This window comes from Eucalyptus grandis, chromosome 6 (assembly GCF_016545825.1).
Source record: "Eucalyptus grandis isolate ANBG69807.140 chromosome 6, ASM1654582v1, whole genome shotgun sequence".
NCBI classification, from domain to species: domain Eukaryota; kingdom Viridiplantae; phylum Streptophyta; class Magnoliopsida; order Myrtales; family Myrtaceae; genus Eucalyptus; species Eucalyptus grandis.
This window is the reverse complement of record NC_052617.1, coordinates 41,103,652-41,130,727: the sequence shown is the minus strand read 5'-3', so window position 1 is coordinate 41,130,727 and position 27,076 is coordinate 41,103,652. Positions and strand designations below refer to the sequence as shown.

At 38.2% G+C, this 27,076-nt stretch overlaps 3 protein-coding genes across 4 annotated transcripts; 2 read left to right on the top strand and 1 right to left on the bottom strand.

Annotated features, from left to right (window-relative positions):
- Window positions 1–3,657: 3,657 nt before the first annotated feature.
- On the top strand, window positions 3,658–10,842 carry LOC104449799 (histidine--tRNA ligase, cytoplasmic). Its single transcript, XM_010064066.3, has 7 exons — window positions 3,658–5,147; window positions 5,718–5,897; window positions 6,194–6,451; window positions 6,947–7,081; window positions 7,745–8,026; window positions 8,802–8,924; window positions 10,188–10,842. The coding sequence occupies exons 1-7, from the start codon at window positions 3,774–3,776 to the stop codon at window positions 10,494–10,496; spliced, it is 2,661 nt and encodes an 886-aa protein (XP_010062368.2). The 5' UTR covers window positions 3,658–3,773; the 3' UTR covers window positions 10,497–10,842.
- A 4,682-nt stretch (window positions 10,843–15,524) lies between these two features.
- LOC104449798 (translation initiation factor IF-2) lies at window positions 15,525–20,725 on the top strand. 2 transcript variants are annotated; one of them, XM_039315399.1, is made up of 3 exons: window positions 15,525–15,715; window positions 15,757–16,745; window positions 20,306–20,725. In XM_039315399.1, exons 2-3 carry the CDS (start codon window positions 15,804–15,806, stop codon window positions 20,435–20,437), a joined length of 1,074 nt encoding a protein of 357 aa, XP_039171333.1. In that variant the 5' UTR covers window positions 15,525–15,715; window positions 15,757–15,803; the 3' UTR covers window positions 20,438–20,725. The 2 variants fall into 2 exon arrangements, with proteins under 2 accessions (XP_039171333.1, XP_010062367.2); XM_010064065.3 differs by having other exon boundaries at window positions 15,525–16,745.
- An 819-nt stretch (window positions 20,726–21,544) lies between these two features.
- On the bottom strand, window positions 21,545–23,237 carry LOC104449797 (molybdopterin synthase sulfur carrier subunit). The gene is made up of 2 exons (XM_018875284.2): window positions 23,117–23,237; window positions 21,545–22,157 (listed from the first exon to the last, which is right to left on the bottom strand). Exon 2 carries the CDS (start codon window positions 22,112–22,114, stop codon window positions 21,797–21,799), a length of 318 nt encoding a protein of 105 aa, XP_018730829.2. The 5' UTR covers window positions 22,115–22,157; window positions 23,117–23,237; the 3' UTR covers window positions 21,545–21,796.
- Window positions 23,238–27,076: the final 3,839 nt, after the last annotated feature.

The window sequence follows — 27,076 nt, the reverse complement described above, 5'->3', positions numbered from 1 at the left end:
AATAAATGTCCATTTTCTGCAAGACGAGATGTCACGTGCTGAAGCTTGCAACATTGCGAATGCAAACAATTGTTAAACCAACAGATGGGTCTCCTATTAAATCATTAATCCATGTTTTATTTTTTTGTCAATCAACTCTCTTTTTCTGTCAATCAACTCTCCTTATTATAGTAACTGTAGTTTGATGTGATGGTTGTCTGTATTTTGTCAGGATGACATAGTAAGTGCGGCCTTTCTTACAAAGAATGATACATTTCTAAATTACTATTAATTCAGTCACGTCCTTTATAGTTGAGGAGTTTCCGCTGTTGGATTAGGTTCTTTCAGAAAACCTAGAAAAATGGTGACAGTTGCTTTGAAAAATAATATGCTCTACCGAGCCCATCATTTGAAAACCGTCTCTGGATGAGAAAACATGTCATAGGTCATAATATGTCATATGGCAGGTTCTTGTGCCTAAAGATTCATAAAATAAATGCACATGACAATTACCGTTTCCTCCTTTCTTTACAGTTGATTTCTGTGATTCTAGATCATCTAACTAAAGGTTACCCACCATTTACTATGGAAAAGCAAGGGAAGATAACATCTTACTTCTTTAAAAGAAAACTTGGCAGGAAGAATGTTCAGAGTGAATCAGGGAAAAAGAAAATACAATTAAACATAAACCTAGTAAGAAAAAGGGGACTCATAAGGATAAAGTGAAGAAATATGACAAGCCAAGAAAATTCTTTCAAGATAAAATGAAAAGAAATGAAGAGCTTGATGAGGATGCTGTGTTGATATTCAAAAACTATCTAAGCCTTGGGTCATTGATAATGCTCAATTTGATGACTACGGTCTAGTCCATACGATTTCGGCACTTTATGGTTCAAATATTACTATCTACATTTAGTTGGTTATTTATAGATTTTCTTTAGGTAAATGGCTATGGAATAAGCCTGCAGATTTCATTATTAAATCTTCTGTGGTGGTTTTCTCTATCAAGTTTATGAAATTCCATCATTTGATCTTGATGCAGGTTTCATTATTAAATCTTTTGTGGTGGTTTTCTCTATAAAGTTTATGAAATTCCATAATTTGATCTTGATGATTCAGATGCATGGTTTCACATCGTTTGGTGAGTAAAGATATTGATCGAAAAAGACAACAACAAATTGAAGAATGTGGAATTCTTCAAAAGATGTGGAGATGAAGTACACCACCAGGTCATTGGGGTTAAGAACAATGATTTCATAGGTGTGTTAAAGACCCCTATTTATATAAGAATCTTTCCAATTATGACCGTCAATTCCTATTTCAATCTAACAGTGGCAATTGATGAGAAGTGTCTAGAATACCAAGTATATTCTTCATTTTATCCCTGAATAATACTCTATAATGCCTTTGGGTGAAAATAGTTTGCACGGTTGTATTAATAATACGACTTATGATGTAGATATATTATATAAATATGAGTCTACTCCAAAATGTTGATGCTAAAATTGCTACCTTTTTGCACCATGCAACTTACAAGAGAATATAATATTTGTTATTTATTATGTTAATTAGAAGAATGGAGAAATTAATCATGTCAAATCATATATAAAAAATCAATCAACGAAAAATTAAATTTCATATTTCATATATTAATGCAGGACATGTACGATATTTGACAATGGTAAAGTGAAATTATATGTAAGACAATTCTATTTATGTCACGTGTCGGTATATAATCGGGTTCCTTATATTTTTTATTTTATTTTTCATTGTCTCTTATCTCTCAAATCAAATTCCATGAAGCGAAAAAATCAAAAAAAGAACCCCTAAATTATACTCACTATGACACATTTATCTCAAATTTTTTCGTAACACAAAAAATTGCAAACTTGTACCTGTACAATACATTTACTCCAAGATTTTTGTTCACGGCACTAAATATTCAAAACTTATACCTGCATGATATATCCATCTCAAATTATTACCTCTCAAATTTGTACTCATGTGGCACATTTAGCTTGAATTTTGAGGTAAATGTGTCACGGCAATACTAATCTATGGTTTTCAGTGTCATGATAAAATGTTTGGAGTAAATATGTCATATTGATATATGTTTTGGATAAATATGTCCCATGGATACAAATTTAAAGTTTTTCGTGTCACAAAAAAAAGTTTGAGATAAATGTGTACTTGTGCATAGTTTAGGGTATTTTGTGGCTTTTCCCCTTTCATAAATACTGTCACTATTATAACTCTAAAAAGTGTATATATTCATACAAGCATAATGTGTACAATAGAAGTAGAAAATTTAATTAATATAAAATTTCAATGGATTATAAGAAGTAAAAGCACGGGCAAGTGCGCTAATTATAGGTTAAAATTGACTAAGACCTCCTACTTGCTTTATTTGGCGGTGAGTAGATTTAAATTCTTAAGCATCGTAATAATGGAGGTTAAATCCTTATGATAAAAATTAGAGTTGAGCTAAAGTGCCTAATAGGTTAGCCATTGCACTAATCCATCGGCACCATATTATTCTTTATAATTAGCTCTTTCGTATTAAAGTGTAATTTTCTTTCCTATTTTTTTTTATAAATGAATTGTTTTTTTAAACCATAAACATACTTTCTTGTAAAGATTTTTTTCTTCTTTTGTTGATCGTTAAAGATGAAAGCCACAATTGTAAGTTTGTAGTGGCGATGGTCAAATCTCTGATCACTTTTAAGAAAAATATTTTTTTCAATTTAATTATTTATTTCAAAACAAAATAATAATAAATTTAGATTCATAAAGTTGACATGAACTGAGTGGTCTGGAATAAATGAATTCAATCGGGACTCAAACCTTTTGGCCCCAGTTCGGGGGTGGAATTGGACTTGTTTGTTGACCTTCTACTAAGTTGTGTTTGAAATGGGCATTCGGTGCAATAACATTTAAGTTTTGAGTTCGCAAGATGTCATTATATTTCTTAATTATAGACTCGACAAATTACCACAAAATTTCATGTTAGGGCTTGAATGAGACTCAATATTGCTTGCTCTCGATGGATTTGACTTGGATTCGCATATTGAAAATTAATGAGTTCCTTTTTCCTCACGTGAATGTGACTTGACACATATGAATTCTCAAATCTTAGCCTATTAAGAAAATTTTAATAGCAAACAGAAGATCGCATTAAACTCAAAAGTTATATAGGATTCAATCAATCAATGATCATGAGAGCATATAATATAATTTTTCCATATATCAACATGCTAGACCTTTCTCTTGTTATCTTCTTAGAGGGTGACATGTCATATGACCATTCCGTGTGTGTGTATATAAATATGCATAACTAATTGTTCTCAAGTTATCGTTTTGATTGCCAAAAACGTTAAATTAGTATATTTATAATAAATTTATCCTCTATCGATTTTTGTTAAATTTTTCATTAAATTGTTAAATTTGATGATATATAATAATTGATGGATGCGTGGAATAAGGGTTTTGTCCTCCATTGGTTATTGAGTGTAATTTCGTCTTTCTATTTTCTCCCGAAAGAATCGATTTTCTTAAACCAAAAATTTGATCTTCTTGGAATTTTTTTTTTTTTTTTTTTTTGGTAAAGGTAAGTAAATCTTCTTGGAATCTTTATTCCTCAGTTGAAAAAAAGGCCCGGAACGCGTGCTTGCCAAGCTAATTCCCCTAACCCAAAAACCCTAGAGGGCCGCCATTGGAGCTCCCCTCACCAGCGAGCCGCCTCCACACTCGCAGCCGCGTCCGCCTCGTCCCTCCCTTCTCTCCCTGCTCTCGCAATGGCCGACGGCGGCGAGACCACCGCCACCGCCACCGCCACCGCCACCGCGTTGGTGGCCTTGGGAGGCAAGGGTTCCTCCCTCTCTCCGTCCTCACTGCACGCAGTGTCCGCCGGAACCGCGCGCGTGCGCGTGGACTCGTCGGCGCGCGATCGCCTCGCGTCGTCCCCGCCCGCCGCCAATCGGACCTCCCCCGCCGCCGCCAATCTCCAGATATCCTTCCCTCCTTACTTCACCGCCGCGGAAACGCGCGCTTCCCTCGCGGTGCTCCTCAACAAGCTCCTCGTGTCGGGAGGTCCTGGCACGGGCACGGCGCTCGTCGATCTCATATCGGATTCCTTGAATTCCGCGGAGGGGTACGAGGGTTTTGGAAATCTCGCCGTGACTAATGAAGAAGTGTCTATATCGGAGAAGGCGCATTCCAGTTTGTATGGGATTAGCGCGCTTTTGGATCACTTGTCGACGGCCTTGTCCACCACGGTCGATGCGGTTGCTGCATTGTCGTGCGAGGCCATCAAAGCCGATGTGGCGGTCTTCAATCCGACGGACTCGGGCGATGGGTTCGTCTCGAAAGATGAGATCGGGGTTGCCAGCGACATGAAGGTTTTGCTTAACGGGTCTAAGTTGGTGGGTAAGGTGGAGAGCGAGGCAATCTCAAGCATTCTCAAAGTTCATGCAACATTGAGAAGGGTGGTGAAATCAGTGCATTCAGAGGTGCGAGTGTACCTGAATTCGTCAGTTAAAATTCAGAAAACTGGGTCTACTACTGATGGTGCGGCGGTTGTGAATGTGTTGTGGCCGCTGGCTGATGTGCTACTGAGTATCGGTGAGAGCTCTTTATGTCGAGCGAAGATGGATTTAGATGCGATTGCTGCCGATGCCCTGAAAAGCAGCTTAACAGGTATGTTTGAGAAGGAGTGTGCGCGTATGGATGATTTAGAGAATGAGAAAAAGGTGCTCAACGATGCATATGTCGGTAGAGAATTTGAGAAGTTTGTGCATGAATTGTACGTGCTTTGTGGTTGTGTCTGGAAAACAGTGGTTTGGGAGGCAATTACCGCATTTGTTGCCCTCGAGGGAAGTGAATTGATTGAAAAGGGAAAGCATGAGGAAATTAACGGAGTGCAAGCAGATAAGAAAAGTGAGAAGAAGAAGAAGAAGGTGGTGTTGGGGAGAGGGACATCTGTCTTGGTGCAATTGATTAAGGATAGATTTCAGAGGAACGGAAGTGACGAGTCAGTTTCTCTAGAGAAACTTGTAAAAGATTTATTATTGTTCCTGGACGCGAGGGGCCCAGAATTTGACCATTTCTTGAACAAAGTCAAGGACATTGTGGACAGTAATGAGAGTAGAAGGCTACCCAAGCTTCCCAAGGTAATTTTTTCAAGCTATGAAATGATTGGTATGATATCAAAAGAATTGCTTCTATCTCTTCTTTTTCAGTAGCGCTATGGTTTGATTTCTAATTAAAGTAGCTAGTGGATGATTCTTATCTCGCTTTATGATTTATTTGTTCCGAAAACTTTGAATGGACTATATCGATCTCATTCATAATGTGGCTGCTTGATGACAAAAGGCTGGGCAAAATAATTTACTAATGGAAATTTTGAGAGAGAGAGAGAGAGAGAGAGAGAGAGAGAGAGTATATCGAGTTATGTAACTTATAGAAATATTGAGATATCGAGCTTTTCTTGAGATATTTGTTTGGTCCACACAATTTTTTCTGTGTCTATCAAAGCTTGCTCCTTCTACTCACATACAAAAGTCATAATCATTCTTCTTACAGACAAGGTCATCTTGGTTTAACTTTCACATTTGAATTATCTTATCTATGATTGGAAGGACTTAATCTTGTATCGAAAGCTGATGACTTAATGTTAACTACTTTCAACATCTATCGGAGATTTCAGTCAGTTTGACATTTGCATGGTATGGTCCATGCAGGGAACTCGTGATTTTGGGAAAGAACAAATGGCAGTAAGAGAGAAAGCATTCTCCATTATAACAGAGGTTTTCAAGAAGCATGGTGCCACGGCACTTGATACTCCTGTTTTTGAATTGAGAGAGACTTTGATGGGAAAATATGGTGAGGACTCAAAGTTGATATACGATCTTGCTGACCAGGTAAATTTCGAGGATATTTTATTGCATTCACCTTACTTGCTATCTTAGATGTATAGATGGTTGATATTCTTTCGCATGTCATGCTTAAGAAAGTTGTTAAAGTTGATAAACTCCCTTGCACTGCGAATGTAATGTTCTCACTGATTTGGAGAGCCAGGGATTGGCATAATTGATTCACTGTACTAATGATACCTATTCTTGGTGTTGCGAATCATACTAATGTTTCTGCTTTACATCTAATATGACGAATGATCTTTTGTCTTCCCTCCTAAGGCTATTGTCCTTTTCTTTGACAGGGTGGAGAGCTTTGTTCTCTACGATACGACTTGACTGTTCCATTTGCAAGATATATGGCTATGAATGGACTTACGTCATTGAAGAGATACCAAATTGCTAAAGTATACAGGAGGGATAATCCTTCTAAGGGTAGATACCGTGAGTTTTACCAGTGTGACTTAGACATTGCTGGGCAAAATGTAAGGATGGGGCCGGATTTTGAGGTCATAGAAGTTCTTGTTGAGTTGCTTGATAAACTGAATATTGGAGATTATGAGGTAAACATCCTCTTGCTTGTCCTTCCCCCATCCTTCACATTGTTTATCTATATCCTGAAATTTAGAAGACAGAGCAAAAGTAGAAACAAAAAAAAGCTCAAACTGGAAAATGACAAAGAATGCAAAATGTTGATGGTTAAATGGGTGACACTTGTCTACCCTCAAGGATTGACCTTTTATAATGTAATTTTTATATCTTTGTTGTTGATGTTCAGGATAGCGCTTTATTGTTTATGTAGAAATTCACATAAAGATGTTGTTGCACTTCGGTCATGAGTTTCTGACTGTTTTTATAGTTATTTTCAGGATTTAATAATTGCTGGTAAAAATTTAGTTTCTGGTATTCAGACTTGATATGTACATGGAAAGAGAAGTTCTTTATGTTTGGCATTTTTGTCAGAGTTCAAATACCTTCTCTTCACCTGTTTATCTTTTTCTTTTTTTTTTAACTCTTTTTTTTTTTTTTTTTTATTTGTTGATAATGATTGTTCTCAGATAAAGCTGAACCACCGGAAGTTATTGGACGGCATGCTGGAAATATGTGGTGTGCCAGCAGAGAAATTCAGAACTATTTGCTCAAGTATCGACAAGTTAGACAAACAGTCATTTGACCAGATCAGGAAGGAGATGGTAAGAAATTATACCATCCTTGTGGTCGTGCTCGTGTCTAAATTAGGAAAGTATTGGTGAGAAACTCTTTAGTAGCCTTGCATGTATGCTTGTGTTGGTGAGAAACCAGAATTTGTATGTGGTGTTGTGAATGTCATTTTCTTTGTGAACTCAATTTTTGTTCAAACTTTTTTGTATAATATTTTCAATTGATTCTGATGGAGGAAAATAGAGCATTGGGTGATTCAAATGTGGACGTACTTGAAAGCACTTACTAGAGCTCTGTTTTTATAATTATCTGTTGACAATCGATTTGCCTTTCACCATTGGAAGACATTAATGTTTCTCTCTGGAGGGAAGAGTTTAAGCAAATTTAAGGCTCCTCAAATGAATGCATGAGTCCTGGAATATCCAGGGAAGTTGAAGGTAACGTGCATGTGTTTTCATTCAGTAAGTATCAGCTGGTTGTGTTTTGTTCCAATTCACTGCTTATGTATGAATATGTACTCAGCTTTCGTCTATTTGATGGGGCTCTTTAACAACTTTATTTTTGAGTTGTTTTTCATGACTTGTGGTCATTATGGAAACATGTGTTCTTTGGGTGGATAAACTGATATTTTCACTATGTTTTATTGTTAAAAACATAAGCCCAAATTTCTGCTAAAATTTCTTAACATCATTTAGGTGGAGGAAAAAGGTTTAACTGCTGAGGTGGCCGACCGCATTGGCAATTTTGTAAAGGAAAGGGGTCCACCTCTGGAATTGTTGGCAAAGCTTCAAGACACGGGGAGCAAATTTTTGGAAAATGAAGGATCTGTGCATGCCCTGAAGGATTTGGAAATATTGTTCAATGCCTTGGAAAAGTCAAAGAGTATTAACAGAGTTGTTTTTGACTTGAGTCTTGCCAGAGGTCTTGATTATTATACAGGGGTGATTTATGAAGCAGTTTTTAAAGGGGCCACGCAGGTGACTCTTTGCAAGCGCTTCCTACTTAATATTTCATGTATAAGCAATTTCTATCTGGCAGTTTTGCTTGTCAAAAATAGGACATAGAAGTAATCCCTTTTGATTACAAAATGGAGTTGCCTTGTAGTTGCTGTTGTCTTGTCCCCGTGGTCATTTCTACACTTGTGAAAGAGTGCGCGTATGCTTGTGAGAGAGAGATGAAAGATATGAGGCATAAAATCTGCTAGGAGATGTTGATGAGGTCTCATTGCTGCATTGTCTGCATCTTGATAGGATACAGAGGTGCAAATTTTCATGTTATTTTGTTAATATTCACATAAAATCTGGAGCTTGGTTACAGAATGTATCGAAGGCTTCTCTATGGAAATAGTGATGAACTGAATAATTGCACCGCCAGAGATATTTAGAAAAGCTACCAATTTAAATTATGATGCCAGGTTTTGAAAGTGAATGTGAACTGCCATCCGCATTTCAGAGCATTGTTTTTGCTGGTCTTACACAAGTATTGCTGCTTTGAAGCTCCAATGGAACAAATATTTGTACTCACCACTGTTTCAAGAGATGAAAGAGTCGTGCGTTAGTGATGTTGGATGGTGATGTGGTTGAATGTGGTAGATATAGCTTATAATCCATTGCACGGTGCTTGTCATGTGGATTCGATGAAACTGCAATTGTTACTTTTTATGGGGATATGATAGTGCCATCAATTTCATGCTTTTAATCTTCGGATTTATCTTGCTGGTCAGCAGACTCTATTAACAGATCTTATCTGCAGGTTGGAACAATTGCTGCTGGGGGGCGTTATGACAACCTTATAGGAATGTTTGGTACAAAGCAGGTTCCAGCAGTTGGTGTTAGTCTGGGAATTGAACGAGTATTTGCAATAATGGAGAATCAGGTACTCATATTTAAGATCTATTTGTAATTCTACTTACTTCATTTTTCCCCTTCTTCTCCTTTAATGTGCTTAAGCCTTCTCGGAGATTGTAGGAACTTGTATCTTGACTTACTGTATTAATTGCGGAAGCAGTTCAATATTTCAGATGCCTTGCAATTATATAGCTTACTTACCGAAATAATATTCCAGAAGGCAAAGATGACCCACTATCTATCGACAGAAATGTGGATGTGTCAAAAGATTGATTTTTTTTTTGTGGCAAAACGAAAGAGTAATAAATTTGTTGTATAGGTGGTACTGACCATTTGAAGGTACTTTCTGGGATTTAGACATCACAATGGCTATAGGAGGCTGATGTTAAATATCAATAGGAACCTTAGCTTGTATAGCATACCAGAGCCGAGACTTTTTTTTTAATTTTTTCTGGGGGTTCCAAAATTTTGCCTAGTTTTTGGTTTAGAACATGATAGTAAGTTTTTGAGTAATTAATTTCCATTCTGCATTTGGTTCCATCTCTTCTTATGACTACAATCACTCTAGGCTCGTCCTTAATTGTGAAAAGTAAATTTTTTGTTTGCTTCATTCTGATTGGAGTAATGTTAGATTACGTTTATCAAAGTTCTTCGAATAATTATGAGGATAAATACAAAAAAGGTCTTATTGAAGCTTCCCATACTAACCAATTTATTTGTTTCTGTAATAACATGCCTGCATTCATTTATGCTTTTTATAACCTGATCATTTCGAGATAATAATAGGCCTTCCTATTTGAACTGTGAGTGAACTTAGTTGAGGAAAATTTTGACGAGTACTTTTGTTATTTCTATGCTAGTTAACGTGAGAGTTCAATTTTATAACCTCAGCAGTCGCTGGTCCTTTTCACTATTTTTCATATCCTTATACAGGATTGAAATTCCTGAGTATAAAAAAGAAAAAGAGAGGTCTGATGAAAATAGTTTAAATTTTTTCAGAATTTCATCTATTCTTTGCAGCTGAATAATAGAATCATTGTTTTCTGTTACCTTCACAGACATCTAATTCTGACAGCTGAGCTTAACATTCTCTTTTAGCATCTCCCATTTTAGACAGAAGTTAACTAGTTGAAAGTTTTAGATGTTCTGTGGATTTTCAGTTGTTGGATTTACGTAATGTCATAGACTTGCCTCATTCCACTGTAGAAAGATGAGAAACTCATGGATAATGAGAATATCGTTTGAAAAATGTAATCAGAAAGTCATCTGATTTCTTTTTTCACATCAACAGATAATTCGACCTACAGAGACGCAAGTGTTGATCGGATTTTTGGGGGATGACTTGCCCTTAACTGCAGAACTGGTGAAGGAGTTCTGGGAGGCCGGATTGAAAGCAGAATTCTTGATCAATAAGAGAGTGATGAAGCACATCGATTATGCCAAAGAGTACCGGATCCCCTGGTTAGTTCTAGTAGGCGAACGGGAACTGACTGAAGGTGTGGTGAAGTTGAAAGATTTCGAGAATGCCAAAGAGGAAGTAGTTCCTAGAAGCGCAATCGTTCAAGAACTTCTCAGCCGTTTGGGAGCTGTGAGAACTTAGATTACACTACTACTTTCATACTGAGCATGCTTTTGATGCCATATACAAGCCTCTATCGGTTGGAGGATGCTGCTTCCAGGAACAAGATTGAAACACTGAAAACGATTTTTTTTTTTTTTTTTTGGGGTCAAATACTGAAAACGATTATTTAATATTCATATATACGCAGAAAATGTTTGACAGGACTTGCTATGGGAATTCTCTGCTGTAGGAGTCATTCTTTTTTTTTTTTCATTGTAAAAAAGATAGGGAGGGACGATCAGCTTAAGTATCTCTTCTATTGTTTCCCTATTTATCGAAATGCACTCCGTCATTACTCATTTCGATGTTGGAGGAACTTTCAACACATACTTTTTTAGTTCTTTACTGTCAAGGTAACTGAAATTGTATAATTTCTTTTCCAATTGAAAGTCGCCTGCTTGGGAACTTAATAAATTACTTATTTATTCTGCTTCGAACTTCCCTTAAAAAATGGGAAACTTTAAAGAACTCAGTTTGGATCTTAGAAAATATCGAGAAAAGTATACGTAACTGTACAAATCATTATGTGAATACTTGGAAAGATTTCCAGTGAATTTGCGAGTATTGTAGGATATGCAGAAAGTAAACAGTGGAAAGCACTATGGCCCATTTAGCTCTATAAATTATCCTCACTTTCTCTAATTTCAAATATGGGTTTTAATTTCAAATAAGGAGACTGGGCAAAAGTCCGAAATTTCAAATATAGGTTTTAATTTCAAATAAGGAGACAGGGCAAAAGTCCGAAAGTGAGAGTTAGGGTAAGAGTAGAATATGACTGATAAAAAAAAAATATAGCTCTATGTAGTAAGGTGTCTACAATTAATTCTAGAACAGAAGGCTTATAGAGCACTGGCCAAAATGATAATATCACAAGTCCAAGCTAATGGCAAGACGAATACTTATAACACAAAAGGCCAAATCTATTGGCATGAAATATGATTTGGGCAACTCGATTATATAAGGATTGACATGGACAATTTGTGTTGAAAAGTGTGGATATTAGTGCTCAAAATCTCGGCCGTGTATCTCAAAATTTCATACTATCACGCAAGCAAGATTAGTGAGCTGATCTAAGTTTTACGAGGAGTCACATATCGTTTCTCGGGAAAATTATTTAAAAAGTTATAACTTATTGCATTTGAAAAATTCAATTTTAAACTTTTCAATTGAGTCAATTGAGTCTCGAACCTTTTCGTATTTTGTCAATCTAGTCTATCCAGCTAATTTTGAACAAACAATGTTGGCGTGACGATCTAGTCAGCACTGATCGTCATAAATGGCATATTATTGGTGCTAACATGGATAATTTTTTTTCTTTTTTGTCTTTTCTCCACTGCAAAGCTAGTGAAGGTGTTATGGGATGCCGAAGTGAAAGCGGATTTCTAGGTCCATAAAAGAGAGTGCAGAAGCACATTGGTAACGCCGGAGGAAACCGGATCCGCTAGCTGGTGCTAGTAGGCGCACAGGAATTGAGTGAATGTGTGGTGGAGCTGCAAGATATGGGGAATGCCAAAGACGAAGTAGTTCCTAGAAGCGCCATGGTTCATGAACTTCTGAACCGTTTGAGAACTGTGGGAACTTAAATTACATTACTACTTCTATACTGTTCATCAATTTTTAACATGACCGGCAAGCAACAGTAGCTGTCATTAATGCTTATGATGCCAAATAGAAGCCTCCACAAGACCACAAGTTGTAAGATACTCTTCTAGCAACTGGTTAAAAAGAATAGAAATTATCATTTAATATTTATACATATGTAGAAATTGTTGCCATGGCTTTACTATAGGAATTATGAACTGTAGGAGTCAAATCTTTTTTTATATATATATATATGCACCCACACAAATGCATATACATATATAATAAAATGGATAGGATCGAGCAATTAGCTCATCAACCTTTCGTAATGTAGGAGTCAAATCTATTTTCTATCTAGAGTTGTGTTTTTTCACTGTTTATTAAAATGTACTCATTGTCCTTTCCCTTGAAAGTCACCGGTTTGGGAATTCATAATAATTTACTACTCGATACTGGTTTGAACTTTCCTTCCAAATTTGTAGAATTCTGAACAAACTTAGTTTGAATATTAGAAAACTATGAGAAAAGTATAAGTCAACTTAAACAAACAAAGCATGCCCTGTAGTCCCATTCATTCGACGCCTTGCATGACGTATGATTTGTCCAAGCTAATGGCCGGACGAATACTTGGACTCTGAAGACCAAAACTATCGGCACGAAATATGGTTAATGGTGGGTCACGATTGAATTAGTAGATACATTGAATGTGAAATCAAACAACTCGATTGCAAGGATTGTGTTGGACATTACGTATTGGAAGGAGTCTGGAGTCAATATTAGCGCACAAAATCTCGGCCTCATATGTCAAAAATTAATACTATCATGCAAATAAGATTTGTGTGCAGCGAGTCCTCCATGATCTCCCAGGATAATAGTGATAATTCAAGCTTGAAGGACCCATGTCATGCCCCCACTAAAATATGTCTGGCTTGATTTTGGGTCGATACACCTTTCAGGAATCCCGTGTCGTGATTCATTTCCCTTGGTCGAATTTATAGTCGCAATATGTCAAGGACAAATATAAATGAAAGAGGTAAGAAAGGAGTATGGACCACGGAAAATCATATACGACGATATATACTAGATTTTGAAAGATCAAAAGAGTCCCATCAGAAAATGCACTGTATCTTCGTCTATCATTGCCGAATAACACCGACGCGTTCGACAAGCATAAGGTGGATCACATGTCGATGGTAAGTAATCATGACAATAAACGTTTTTCCGCTGTTGCTCGGGTCGGTTGTATATTATGGCTCTAGGGGGAATGCATAGCGTGCACGAAGAAAAGCTTCGGCTCGCGAGATGCGGACATTATGCAATCAATAAAGTAGGAAGAAAATTAACATGACGACAAAAGAAAGTACGAGGAGAAGATGAAATGAAATCTTCGAAAGTCATAGGTAAGGAAATCCGCCCCACAAGTTAGGTCGAATTGGCACGAAAGCCCACGGCAATTTTAATTTGACTCGGGTCAAATGGAATGGAGGCGGACCTCGTCTTGGATCTTGCAATTAAATCAGGCGAACGTGTCTTTGATCAATTGCCTCTGCAACGCATGGAAATTGAGACGAACAATTCCTAACCCTATTGAGTTTTAGACGCTCCAAAGGCGACTTGGATTGACATGACTGATATGCCTTGGATGGATTCACTTTTGGGACTCAAACCCGGTTGCGGCAGTTTCGGGGGGTGGAATCGGACTGGTTTGGTTGAACCCTTTTTGCTCGGTCGTGTTTACTGTTTATAACGCGCGTTTGGTGCAGTGGCACTTGAGTTTCTTGAGGTCAAAGCACGTCATTATGCTACTTCATTACCCCTCAAGAGTTGCATCCTAGGGCTCGAACCGGACCGGCGCCGCTTGCCCCCTACGGACTCGAGTTGGGTTCACATTCATCGGAAATCGACGAATCCCCTTTTCCTCATGCCAAACGGAGCTCGACCTTACATAAACCCTACCCTCTCCTCCAATAATAACCCCTTAAGGAAATTTTAAGAATTAATACTACGGAAATCATAAATTGATCGTAACGTTTATTAAATTTGAATGTCAAATTGTTGAGTTGGATATCAAGTGATTTTTAGGAGTCTAGCAGTTTGGAGATTGACTCTTTGTATGTTATGAGTGTACTAATTGGTGATTTTTATGATATTAATATAATTTAATAAAATTTAACGGAAAATTAATAAATTATAAATTTATCAATTTGAAATTTTTAATGGTCACGTACGTATCGGTTTAAGATTTTATAATAAAAAAGTAATTTAAAGTAAATTTATTATATGTATATCAATCGGGGTTTTAAGTAGAAGATTATATTTAAGTTGAGGGCAATTTTCGGGTTCGATCATATATGATCCAAATTTTTCATATTTTAACCGGCTACTAGACAATTCTTCCGCTACCCTCTGTGGAGGGTGACGTGTCGCTCGGCGGCCCATTTCACGCCGCATCATCTGTGCCGGCGGAGGGGACCGATTTATTTCTGGAAAGATGGGGAGGGAGGGATTACCCATTCATTCCTTATTTATTTATTTTTGGAAATTCGCTGTCTGGATAATGGATTGTCGGAAAATACATACAAATGCAAACGATAAAGTACGACGGCACGTGAGGACCGCGATTGGGTTATAAATTGGGGACGGCAGATTGCACTTCGTCTTTTTATATGCTTGAATCTTCCCCCACTTTATTTATACCAATATTATATAAATTCAGGATCGACAATAAAAGAAAATTTGTTGTTTTTTTTTTTTTCGGGTTTTAGTTAGATTACGAGGGACATTATATATCCAAATCCAATGTGCGCTTTCATTTTCTTCATTAATCTATGGATCTCTCAGTTTCTCTGTCGTGTGAAGCAAAGCATGTCTCGACTTTCAATACCCTCTTCTTCAATCCAATGGCCACCTATATATATATAATTAATTAATTATTGTAAAGCGTGGCGAAGTCAAAAGTCATGACCAAACCTTACCTGTCGCCTGCGCTTCGCAAGCCATCACGACCAGAAAGCAGCACTTCCCACCTCGCATCATCCAGACAGATTTTACAAAGTAGTGGCCTAAACATAATCAGCCTTAAATTAGAGAAAAATCGCGCTATGTTTCACAAAAAAAGAGATAATAATTCGATAAATATTTTTCTAAAAAATAATCACTCATGTAATTTGAAACAACTAATCAACAAAAATTACTTTAATTAATAACATCAATATATATTTAAATATCGCTCATTCATTTTCATAATACGCGATGCTTATCATCTACGAAAATTCACTAATAATCACGAAAACCGTGGGCCCCCTCACCTCACCTCACCTCACCTCACCTCAGGACACCTCTCCGCTTAACAAATAAAAAAATAAAATAAAAAAAAGAGGGTAAAGTTAGAGAGAGAAAAGGAACATTTCTCGGGGCATTTTAGAGAGAGAAAGTCGAGGAGGCGGGGGGTGGTCGGGGGGGTATGTGCTTTCGGTAAAGAACACATCAACCGCTTTTCCCCCATTAATGTCTCGCCCATAAAAAACGGCCGCCGTATCTCTTCCTCCTCCTATTCCTTCCCTTCTTCTCCGCTCGTTCCCGATTCTAGTCCCGCGGTCTGGACTCGCCTCCTGCTGCCGCCGCCGCTCCGTCGCCGTCGCCGTCTCCGCCTCCACCTCCGCCGCCGTCGAATTCCCCCTCCTTTTTGCTCCCCTTCCCGTCCAAATGGAAGGCGAGTTCCAGGACTGGGAATTGCTCCACAGCTCCGACTCCGACTCGGTCGACAACCCTAGGAGCCTCGACGAGATCGAGGATGAATCCGGGGGCATGATCCGCCCCGATTACTTCTCCCTCGACGGCTCTGCCATGTACCCCGGGCCCCCACCGTCCCCGCCCCCGCCCCCGCCCCCGCCCTCGCCCCCGGCGCCGGCTCCGGCTCCTCCGGCTCCGGCTCCGCCGCCGCCAGCGAGGCGGGCGACTCCGTCCACTCCGATAACCCCAGCTGGATCGATCCCGGCTCCGAGACCCGGTACCAGCGGAAGGACCCGGGCGGGTTCTGGTCCGACTCCGGCAGCGACCTCTCCGACGAGCGCAAGCTCGGGGATTTCGATCCCAAGGGCGAACTACTCGTCACCGCGGAGAAGGAGGTCGCCGGGGATTGGGGGTAAGAGTGAGGAGTTGGCTTTCGGGTTGGGGGAGTTCGATTTGGGCGATTTGGGCGTGAAGGGCGAGTATGGTTCCTCTGGAGGTGCCGAGAAGCAGGTAGATGTTGGTGAAATTCAAGGTCTTGGGGAGGATTCCCCGAAGTTCTGGTCTGCTTCGGGTGGAAAGAGATTGGCTGCGCTGAAACTTGGAGAGGACATGAGCGGGGAAGAGGTTTTGGGGGTTCGAAATGATCAGGCGGCAGAGGCAGAGGGTGGGAACGGAGCTGTCGAGGACGAAGGCCTCGCGATCAAAGCAGCCAAGCCGGAGGGTGATGAAGATAAAAGAACAGTGTGGTGGAAGGTGCCTTTTGAGCTGTTGAGGTTCTGTGTGTTTAGGGTCAGTCCCTTTTGGTCGCTCTCCGTAGCTGCTGCTTTTATGGGATGTGTCATCCTGGGGAGGAGGCTGTACAAGATGAAGCAGAAGAGCCGCACTTTGCAGCTGAAGATTACCGTGGACGACAAGGTCAATCTGCTTTTCTTTGTCCTTGCCTCGATTGAACTCAGCTCGAGTCTTTCTCTGTTCTGTTTGCTGATATTACACGCGATGTTTGTTGAATTGGTAAGATTGGTTGGTTGTTTGGTCGTTTTCCTTAGTTGTTTCGCAAAGTGGCTAAATTTATTGTTCTATGGCCATTGTTTTATAGAAAAGACTGGATTCAAAATGCTATATATTGGATGGAGCGGCAGTCTTTACTGTTTCTCAGTACTCTCCCATTATTATACAACTGACGAAATGTTTGGATTGAGGGAATGACCATTCCATTCCTGGCCCATTCTTGATGATGACCGTTACAATTGACAGTGTCTGGATCGAGAACGATCATTCCATTCCCAGCCCATTCTTGATGATGACCATTCTATTTCTTGATTAACAGTTATTGGGTAGTGTCTATCTAGATCTATTTTACTTGTTTTTATTCCCATGGAATAACCATTCCTTTCCTTCTCAGTTCCTTTCCACAAATCAAACTTGCCATAAGATTTACATGGCTGATCAATGTGGTCAAATTAATTAATTTTTTTAATTTTTTGTTAATATTCTCTTTCTAATCCCCAATAAATATTCTTTTTGGTAGTGGATTGATGTCAATGCCATCTCCTAGAACTAATAACAAGTGCTTTTTGGACGTTGGATTGATGCCATAATTTTTTGTTTGTCTTGGTGAGTACATGGTTGTTATGACTTGATGATGTTTCTTTTGTTTTGAGGCACTTCCACTTTTTCTTGTTGTGGGACATTGCATTTTCTTTGAATTAGCATAGACGCTTGTCAGTCTGTCCTTTAAAGTGTACCTGCAATCAGATCTTCGTTCTCTGTTTCTGTGTCCCAATCATTACTGCACTATGATTCTTATGAAATAATGGATGCTTCTTTTACATATTTGTTAGCTTTTCTAAGAAACGTTACAGGCACTGTGTAAGTTCTCTCATCCTCTATTCAGGTTTGGCACTTTCATTGTAAATAATTTTTCTAGTGGCTATTCTGGCTAAATTGTCAATTTCTATCAAGTGTGCTGATGCTGTGGCTCCTATGAAGTCCTTAGATTTACGAACTTTGTGGCTGTATAATCTGAGTGGAGTTATTAAGTTTTGAGTCAATCTAGTTGATGATCCCTTTAAGCATGTCTTTTTAATCTAGTTTGATAAAATTACATTTGAAAGTATGTTTCCACCACTAAGGTCTTGTCCTGGTGCAATTGTACTGTATACAAGCTTGACATTATGTATTTAGGGACAGAATATGGATATTTTTTCTCGTGCTGTCCACTTCTGATAATCAACTCTACGTCTTAAAAGAATGCTTACGCTCACAAGAAGCATGATCACAATACATAATTTATTGGGCTTGATTCTATTGAGGGTCCATATTAGTATTATCAATTTACATTATAGCATGGATATGCCGTTGTGTTTTGCACATTTAGGTTTCTCCTTTTGGCTAAATCTGGACATGTAATTAAGTTTCTCATTTAGCTGCAACAGCAAGGAGTACTTTTCTTATGCAGTGGCAGCCACATAGTCAACCGGATTGAATTTTGTGCCTTGGTGCTTGTGATTTTCTATTCTTGTGTGCTGATGGTGATTTCATCATTGCTTTGACATGTATAGCTAATTTTTTTATGAGATTAGTAATCTTATTTTCTAAGCATGCCATCACATATGTGAGAGAAAGAGAAATATGGAAATAATAAGGCTGAAGCTGTTTATCTGATCCGGTGGTGCTTTACACTTCTCTCTAGGCACATCAATTCAGTTTGTTTTTCCAATTAGATTTTCCATGTGTTTGGACCTTAGATTTTTCTTTTTCTTTATATGGTGGCATTGATTTATCAAAAACAGGAAGATTGACTCAGTAATTTACCTAAGTAGCACCTTAAGAATCTGTGCAAGTACAGTATTTTTGTCTGATTAAGTGGGTTTGTGTGAATCCTCTATATAGACAAGAGAACTTGTTCTTCTTCAACTTGCAAGAAGAACTTGTTGGCAGTCTTGATATGTTGAGATGAATGTGTAATCCTTAGAAAATATTATGGTCTTACACCTTAGGGTTGTAAAAAGTCTGGTTCTTATAAACTCATGGTAATTGGCTGGCAAGGTTACCCCTGTTGTATGCACAATGTATCGAACTGGGGCTTTATGTTGTGTCTGGTATGGCCGGGTACAATGGAATAAAAGGTATGGAATGAAAAGGGAATTGAAAGGAATGATGATACTAATAAATTATGTTTGATAAACTGTGGGAATGAAGGAAATGGGGTTTTTTGTGTATGGTAGTGAGGAATAATGTTCTGGGTCTGCAATTTAATTGGGATTTTATTACCATGATTTTTAGGGCGTATCTGGATAGACTTTTATATTTTTGCCTTTTGCTTAATCTAAATCTTGCAGTGGACATACTTTGACCTTTTCTTAATCCAAAACACTTGAAACGTTCACTTTCTGAACGTGTCCATGTGAGGCAAACAGGATGCCTCTACCTGGAGAGCCCTTAATGTGCTGAAGAGTAACATATACAAATTCTGAGTATGTATATTCATATATAACTTTTTCACAATTTTTTGAAATTTGGATAAGATTATAAAGTCCAGCAAGAAAGAAAAAGGTTGCATTTTTGCTTTTAAAAATGTATAAACCAACAGGCTCTTTATCTCACTAATTAATCATTAAAATATATTAATTGTCTAGTTTAGAAAAGGTTGCGAGGGTAGGGATTTTCCATGAAATCCTTTCCTTCGAAACAAACATTCCATAAGATATATGATCCAATGGTTGGAAGTTTTCTTTATGCTTCATATAAAGGGGTAAATTGTCTAAAAAGCTACTGTACTTTGGTGTATATATATAAATTGATGAAAATGGTCCTTTCATACAACTTCTATGAGGTTTAAATGGAGCTAGGCTGCTATGTCTTCTAACTCCTGTGGAACCCCTTAAAGAGTTGGCCCAAGGGATTTTTTATTTTTTATTTTTAAATCAATGTATACAAGTACACTTACTGGTTATCACCAAGTTCAGAAGTATGAAAAATCAAAAGTAAAGAGGATACACAGAAAAGGGTTTGGGCCTGAGAAATGACAGGGTTTCATCATCTTATACAAGAGTGTTGCTTGGGAAAGAAAGACTTGTGCCCTGTAAAAAGTTTTCACTATAATAATAGTTGATGTCCTATTCTTTTGAAATCTTGGAAGAAAAGGACATGAAAGTTTTAGAGTTCAAATAGTTTTATCTTCTTGGAAGAGGCTAAAATACCTGAATTTTTACTTTTGTTCAACAAGCTGTTGAGAAGTGCCTGTTCCCTACAATGTTAAAGTTGGAATGGAAACTAGATGCTGTTTGTTGTACGCCTTCCTCTTGCCCCTCTCATTTTCTGCATGTTGTCAATGAAGAAGTGAGCTTTTTATGTAATATGCCTTTTACTAAGACTGAGTTCTCCCTCCTTTGGGAGATGATGTGAGCTTTGGGTCAAGTCTTTATGCTGGAGTCATATCTGACTTCCTTTAAATCTATGATTAATGCTAGCAGAAGGTGTCCCAGTTCATGAGTCGTGCAGCACGTCTCAATGAAGCATTTTCAGTGGTGAGACGTGTCCCGGTTGTGCGGCCTTCACTTCCTGCAGCTGGTGTCGCTACATGGCCTGTCATGAGTCTGCGATGAATGTCGTTGAGATAGTCACAAGAAGCTGCAGAGTATGTTAACAGGGCAGCTCTCTATAGTACATTGCCCTGTTTTGATTGGTATGCGTTGTATCGATGTAAGTGGTACAACTGTTTGTGTATAATCTCTCAAATTTGTCTGTCTGGGCTTGTTTAAAAAGATATCGGACCTTGTGGGACTCGACCCTAAATCTCTTTCTTTTGCTGTGCCTTTTCTCGGGTATGTACTCATGTAATTATGGTTCTGGTGAATATGAATGAAAAATCCGATGAAACCATTTAAATGTGAGGAACGCCCCATGCCCACGTTTCATTTCCCCCTCAATTCGTGCTCCCACCTGAGGCATCACCGCAAAGAAAGGGGAATTCAATAAGTGTAAAGGCAGTTCCGGTCTATTATCTGATGCTCGGCTTGGTAAAGAAGATCCGATCCTTTATATATTCGCCCACGGATGAACAGGTGGACACATGACTTCAACCAAAGCTGTGTGTAACATATATGTTTGATTTGATTCCTCTCCACGGGTAATCAGTCAATACAGAATTGAACAGAGAGTAGCGCGATGAACACTTCAAATTGACTAACTGATAGTATAAAATACCGATGGAAAAGAGCGATGGTACGGTGTAGGGAAACACCTGTAACCTTAATTGGGTTTTTAGTAGGCGTTCGCAAAATCAGATGTGGTTCCGCTCGAATCAAAATAGTACGAGGGCCCTTAAATTGTGTCTGCCTTATAATTCGAAATAAGACGCGAAGTTACGGACATGTCAAACCTCCTTCGTGCAGGCACTAAAATGGCCAACTTCAATAAAGTTATAATATTTCGACCGAAACGACGAAGGTATAATATTCGAAACTCTTGTCAGCCTTCTCTCCTCCGAACTATATACCTTTTTCTCTACAATCCACAAGCATCGCATTCTGCAGTTTCTTAACAAGTCCGCAAGCTCAACTTGCTTCTCCTCTTTCTAGTTTAGAAGGCCAAGAGCACCTCAGTTCCATAGATACCATCCCAGAACCCCGATGTGATGCTTAGAGATCTATGCATCAGTTTGTACGTCCTCCTCTTTCTTTAAGTTCTTTAGACTGCTATGAAAACCCAAATTTGTCAGATTGTAAACTTTATTAAAAAAATGCCATTTCAAGAATTGGTCCTTGACGGTTTTTCCTTATACAAATGCACATCAGGAGTCAATCTTTACAGCGTTCCATACAAGGAGGAAATGGTGTTTGAAACAAACAAATTACACACCAAATATCTGGGTATTCGTAATTTCAACAGTACACCTCAATCTAGATTGAACATGTATGACATAATAGCTTGTGTTTGCGGATGATGATTGCTACCGCAAAAAATCATCCCCCGCTTATGGGAGGGATGATGGCCAGTTCATCATTCTCCTTAATAACAGTTGTTTCGCTTGCATATTCTTCATTCAGTGCCAGAACTATGCATTGACGGATCTCTTCCAGGCCCGGAAATCTTACAGCAAGCTCATTCAAACAGTCACTTGCGGTGCTACCAGATGGGACCTCCAGGTGCACATCACTCAACCCAGTCAAGTCACGAGCTCTGGCAAAAAACAACACCTTTATGCCAACTGATGACCCCTCTTCCTTCTTAGGTATACCTTGCGTGCAATCGCACTTAGATTCTTCTTCAACAGCATCCATGGGGAAAACACCCTTATCAAGACCAACTCACAAGATTTCTTGTCTGCAACCAGGAATCAACAATTTGAATCTACACTACATGCTTAGACCAAGTAGAACTCGCCAGGAGGATATGCTAAGGTAAGGAGGCAGCAACTAATGTCGGGTGTAGAACAAGAATGAACAAGGTCAAGCGAGATCAAGAGATTGTTCAAATGAATATTCTCGAGAACAAGACCAATCTAGGGTTGCTCAAAACTCAAAATCAGGTAAAGAAAATCATCTCGACAGCATATTCAGCACAGAAATTTGCCCACCAAATCCTTAGATAATTATAAAGAACACCTATCATCGAAAAAATGAATAGTCTTTAACAAACAGTTATCCTTGCTTACGCGAAGACAAGCTGAACATATGCACATTATATCACGTAACAGACTGAGAATTCCGATTGCAACTTCTTTTCACAGGGTTCCAAAAAGTGAGGCATAGATCCAGACCCACATGCATCATCTTCTGTTTTATCAAGAAAACTCACTGGCGCACACACCATTCAGTTACATGAATTCTCTTGCGCCACGAGTGCATTAATCGGTAGTAAGCACCATCATATGTCCTCTCAAGTTTCACCAACTCCTAATAGCTCAATGGTCTCTTTTCTTTATATTGCTCTCTATTGTCTAACATTGCTTAAACAATAAGCTTCAAGCCAATTCTGTAACACTCCTACTCCTATGGAACTAATCCATACTCAAAACACCAGACAAGTCAAAAGCCCAGATTCATGTCGTGACACAACGGGAAGAGCAAGAACATACGATGCGAGCACATGAAATCTCGATCGTGCGGATGCCCAAATAGAACCCAAAATCAAACTAGCGGAATTCAGGCGAATTTGGCGATGGGTTAGCGGCTAATCAAGTGAAACCGATCAAAATGGGTTCCAGAAAAGAAAGGGAATTACACAGTTAACTCGAATATCGGAACCCAAGAATTCATGCAGAGAGAGAGAGAGAGAGAGACCTTCAAATCCTCTGGAGACGCTCTTCAGAGAATCGCAGGGGAATGCTGAAGATGGCGTCTGAATCTTCAAGCAAAATGAAGGGCATTTTTGGGAGCGAAAAGTCCACTCATTCATCACGACTATTACCACAGCTTTTGCTGCAAAGGGACGGAACTACCCTTTCTACCGTCCCTTGGGCTTATCCACGGCAAGTGGGAATTGCTCAAGAATTAGATAAGAAAATCCATGAAGACAGAACAAAAATCTATTTTAGATTATGGAAACTTGTGGGTGCATGTGGAATTCCGAAGTAAAAAAATATATTTTAATTCTGGAAAATAAGAGGAGAAAAAAAGAAAATTCAATAATCCAAAAGCATTATTGAACTCATTCGAGGGCATTTTAGTCACTTTAATTGAAAATTTCGTGTTTGCAGCCCTTTAGAACGTGGAAATAGTGCGTTCCTTTGTTTAATTTTTTCCTACATTAACAATTAATTTCAATTGCCGATATCGATACTTTCAAAGGGCTTCGAGTGTTTTGAATTGAAATAAAAGGTTGAAATCGTAAAAGTAAAAAAATTGCAAAAGATAAAACCATAAAAAAGTAAGTCAGAGTACATGTGCACTTATTTTCTATGCTTGTGATCTGATAATTCCAATCATTTCATAAAAAAGACCCAAAATGACATAATTATCTACAAAATGAGTCTCGTGATTGAGTTGATTTGAGTCTCATAAAGAAACAAAAGAAAGTGTAAAAAAAGAAGTTCCTCTAATTATATGCAAGAATGAGGACTAACTTACAATCACCCAAAAGAAGTGGTTTCAAAAATTCTCTAATCGAAGTAGGTACTTGAGGATTGTTAAGTTTGCTATATTATTTATCTGTTCCAAGAATTAAGTGGACTATGTCGACCTTATACTTGCTGCAACTGCTTAATCCGACAGGTAGGCTAAGATGATTAACTAATGGAATTTTTGGTGTTCTTAAAGAAGCCGCCGAAAACTTTAGTTGGGGTTTAATTTCTGAGAAATTTTAGAAAGGATAACTTTCATATCCTTCTTTCCTTTGGCTTTATTCCATTTTTGCATGTACGGAAAGCCCATGACTTGACACCTAAATTTTTTATAATTTGATAAATTTAAAAATATTGAGTCACGAGATTTCATAGGTACAAAAATCGAGTTGATGCACACAAAAGAATTCATCTTGGACAATGATTAAAGTAGAAGGCTACCCAAGTTTCCGAGGTAATAATAAATTCCAACTATGAGATGATTAATATGATATCGTCAAAATTGCTTTTGTCTATTCCTTTTGGTACCTCAAGCATGATGTGGTTTGATTTCTAATTGAAGTAGGCATTTCGAAACCATGTGAGACTTTATAGCACTATCATCAGCTATTCTAAAACTTAAATTGTTAAATAAAAACATAATTTATTATTTAAATATTCTAATAGTTATGATCTCAATCAATTTGACGTTTGCGTGTTTTGGTACTTGCAGAGAACTCGTGATTTTGCGGTAGAACAAATGGCAATAAGTTAAAGCATTCTCCGTTATAACAGAGGCAATCTGTACTCTTGATATTAAATCGAGGGAGACTCTGATAGGATAGTACTGGGAGGACTCAAAGCTGATATGCGATCTTGTTGACCAGGTAAATATCCATGTTATCTTATTATATTCACCTTGCCAGTTACTTTATATGCATTGATGGTTGAAATTCTTATGCACGTCATGCTTAAGAAAGTTTTTAAAGTTTGTAAACTCCATTGCTTTGCGAATATAGCGTTCCCACTGACTTGGAGAACCAGGAATTGGGGTAATTGATTCACTGGACTGATGTTAGGTATTCTGTGTGTTTTGAGTCATACAATGTTTCTGCTTTACATGTAATATGATGACCAATCTTCTCTCTTCCCTGTGAAGGTTATCGTGCTTTTTTAGGCAGGGTGAAGAGCTTTGTTCTCTCCAATAGACTTGACTGTTTCATTTGCAAGATATATGACTATGAATGGAATCACGTCATCTAAGACGTACGGAATTGGTGTATTATTCAGGAGGGATTACCTTTTTGAGGATATAGCTATATAGTCAGATTTAAATTTCTGACTATATAGCTGACATGAGTTTCACCTATTTGTCTTTCACATTTCTGGGCAATATGCAAGGATGGAGCCAAATTGGGAGGTCATGCAAATTCTTTCTGAGCTGCTTGATAAATAGATATAATAGATGATGAGGTAAACTCTCTCTCGTCTCCTCCTCCTCCTCCTCCTCCTCCACATTTGTTCATCTATATCCTGATATTCAAAAGGCAGATTACAAGTAGAAACAATAAAAAGGTTTAAACAGGAAAATGAAAACGGATGGAAGGAAAGTCTCGATGATTAAATGGATGACACTTCTCTGCCTTCAAGAATTGTCCTTTTGTAGTGTAAAAATTAAATGTTTGTTGTTGATGGCCGGACCAGCATGAAAATGTTTTTGTACGAATTCAAGAAAGATGTTGCAGTCCAGTGAAATGGTTTCTGACTGTCGTTACAGTCACCTTGAGGATTTAATGATTGCTGGTAAAGGTTGGTATCTGGCATTCAGACTAGATTACATGCAAAATTAAGTTCTTTATGCTTGTCATTTTCGTCATAGTTTGAGTACCTTCTTCTCAGCTGTTGTTGTTTCATTTTTATTTTGCTCATAATGTCTATTCTCAGGTTAAGTCGAACCACCGGAAGTTATTGGACAGTATGCTGAAAATATGGGGTGTGCAGTTGGAGAATTTCATAATGATTTGCTCAAGTATCGACAAGTTAGACAAACAGTCACTTCAGCAGATAAGGAAGGAGATGGTAAGAGACGATACCATCCTTGTGTTGATGCTTGTGTCTGAATAAGGAAGGTAATGGTAAGATACCGTTTAGTAGCCTTGCCTGAACGCTTGTGTCTGAAGTAACTGTCAGATCACATCAGAAACAGATTTGATAGGTGGTGTTGTGAAAGTCGTTTTCTTTATAACACTCAAATGTTGTTCCACTTTATTTATGCTATGTAGTCAGTTGATTCTAACGGAGGAAGAGATAGCATCAGGTGATTCAAAGACACTAGTGTAATGTGGTTTTTTTAAAACATCAGCAGATAATTTGAGCTACAGAGACACTAGTGTCGGTCGGGTTTTTGGGGATGACTTGCCTTTAGCTGCAGAGCTAGTGAGTGAGTTCTGGAGTGCCGAAGTGAAAGCAGAGTACTTGGTCAGTAAAAGATTATTGAAGCACGTTGATTATGCCAAAGAGTTGCGGATCCCCCGGGTGGTGGTGCTAGTAGGCGAGCGGGAATTGAGTGAAGGTGTGGTAAAGTTGAAAGATTTTGAGAATTCCTAGAAGCGCATTCGTTCAAGAACTTCTCAATCGTTTGTGAGCTGCGACAACTTTGAATACATAACTACATCTGTACTATTCATCTCCTTTTAATATCTGCAGCAAACAATATTTTTCTTTTGTGTTTTTATTGCCATATATAAGCCTCTATCGGTTGTAAGATGTTGCTTCTAGCGACAAGATTGTGACAGTAAAACTTATTATTTAATAGGGTTAATATTACAAAAACCCTAAACTAGTTTACTTGTGACAAATTTCTCTTCCATTAGTTTTGTTTAGAAATTTTTTGGTAATTATCTAAAAGGAGAGTATGGAATTTAAGCTAATAGGTGGAGGGAGACTGAATATATATGCGTGCAAGCCGAATTAAGTGGATGCACACACAAAATAATAAGGACAGAAGTTGGCTAGTGATAACATATAAAAATCTCTTACGCAAAAGCTTAAGCTAATAGCTGAATTGAGATCATGTGTATAAAAAGTATATCGATTCATGATCAAGTGACATAGAACGTTTGTTAGTTAGAAGCTATCCCTCTCATAAGAGAGGAGATGGAACATCTAGAAATTTCATTAAGAACCAATGATAAATGTTCGT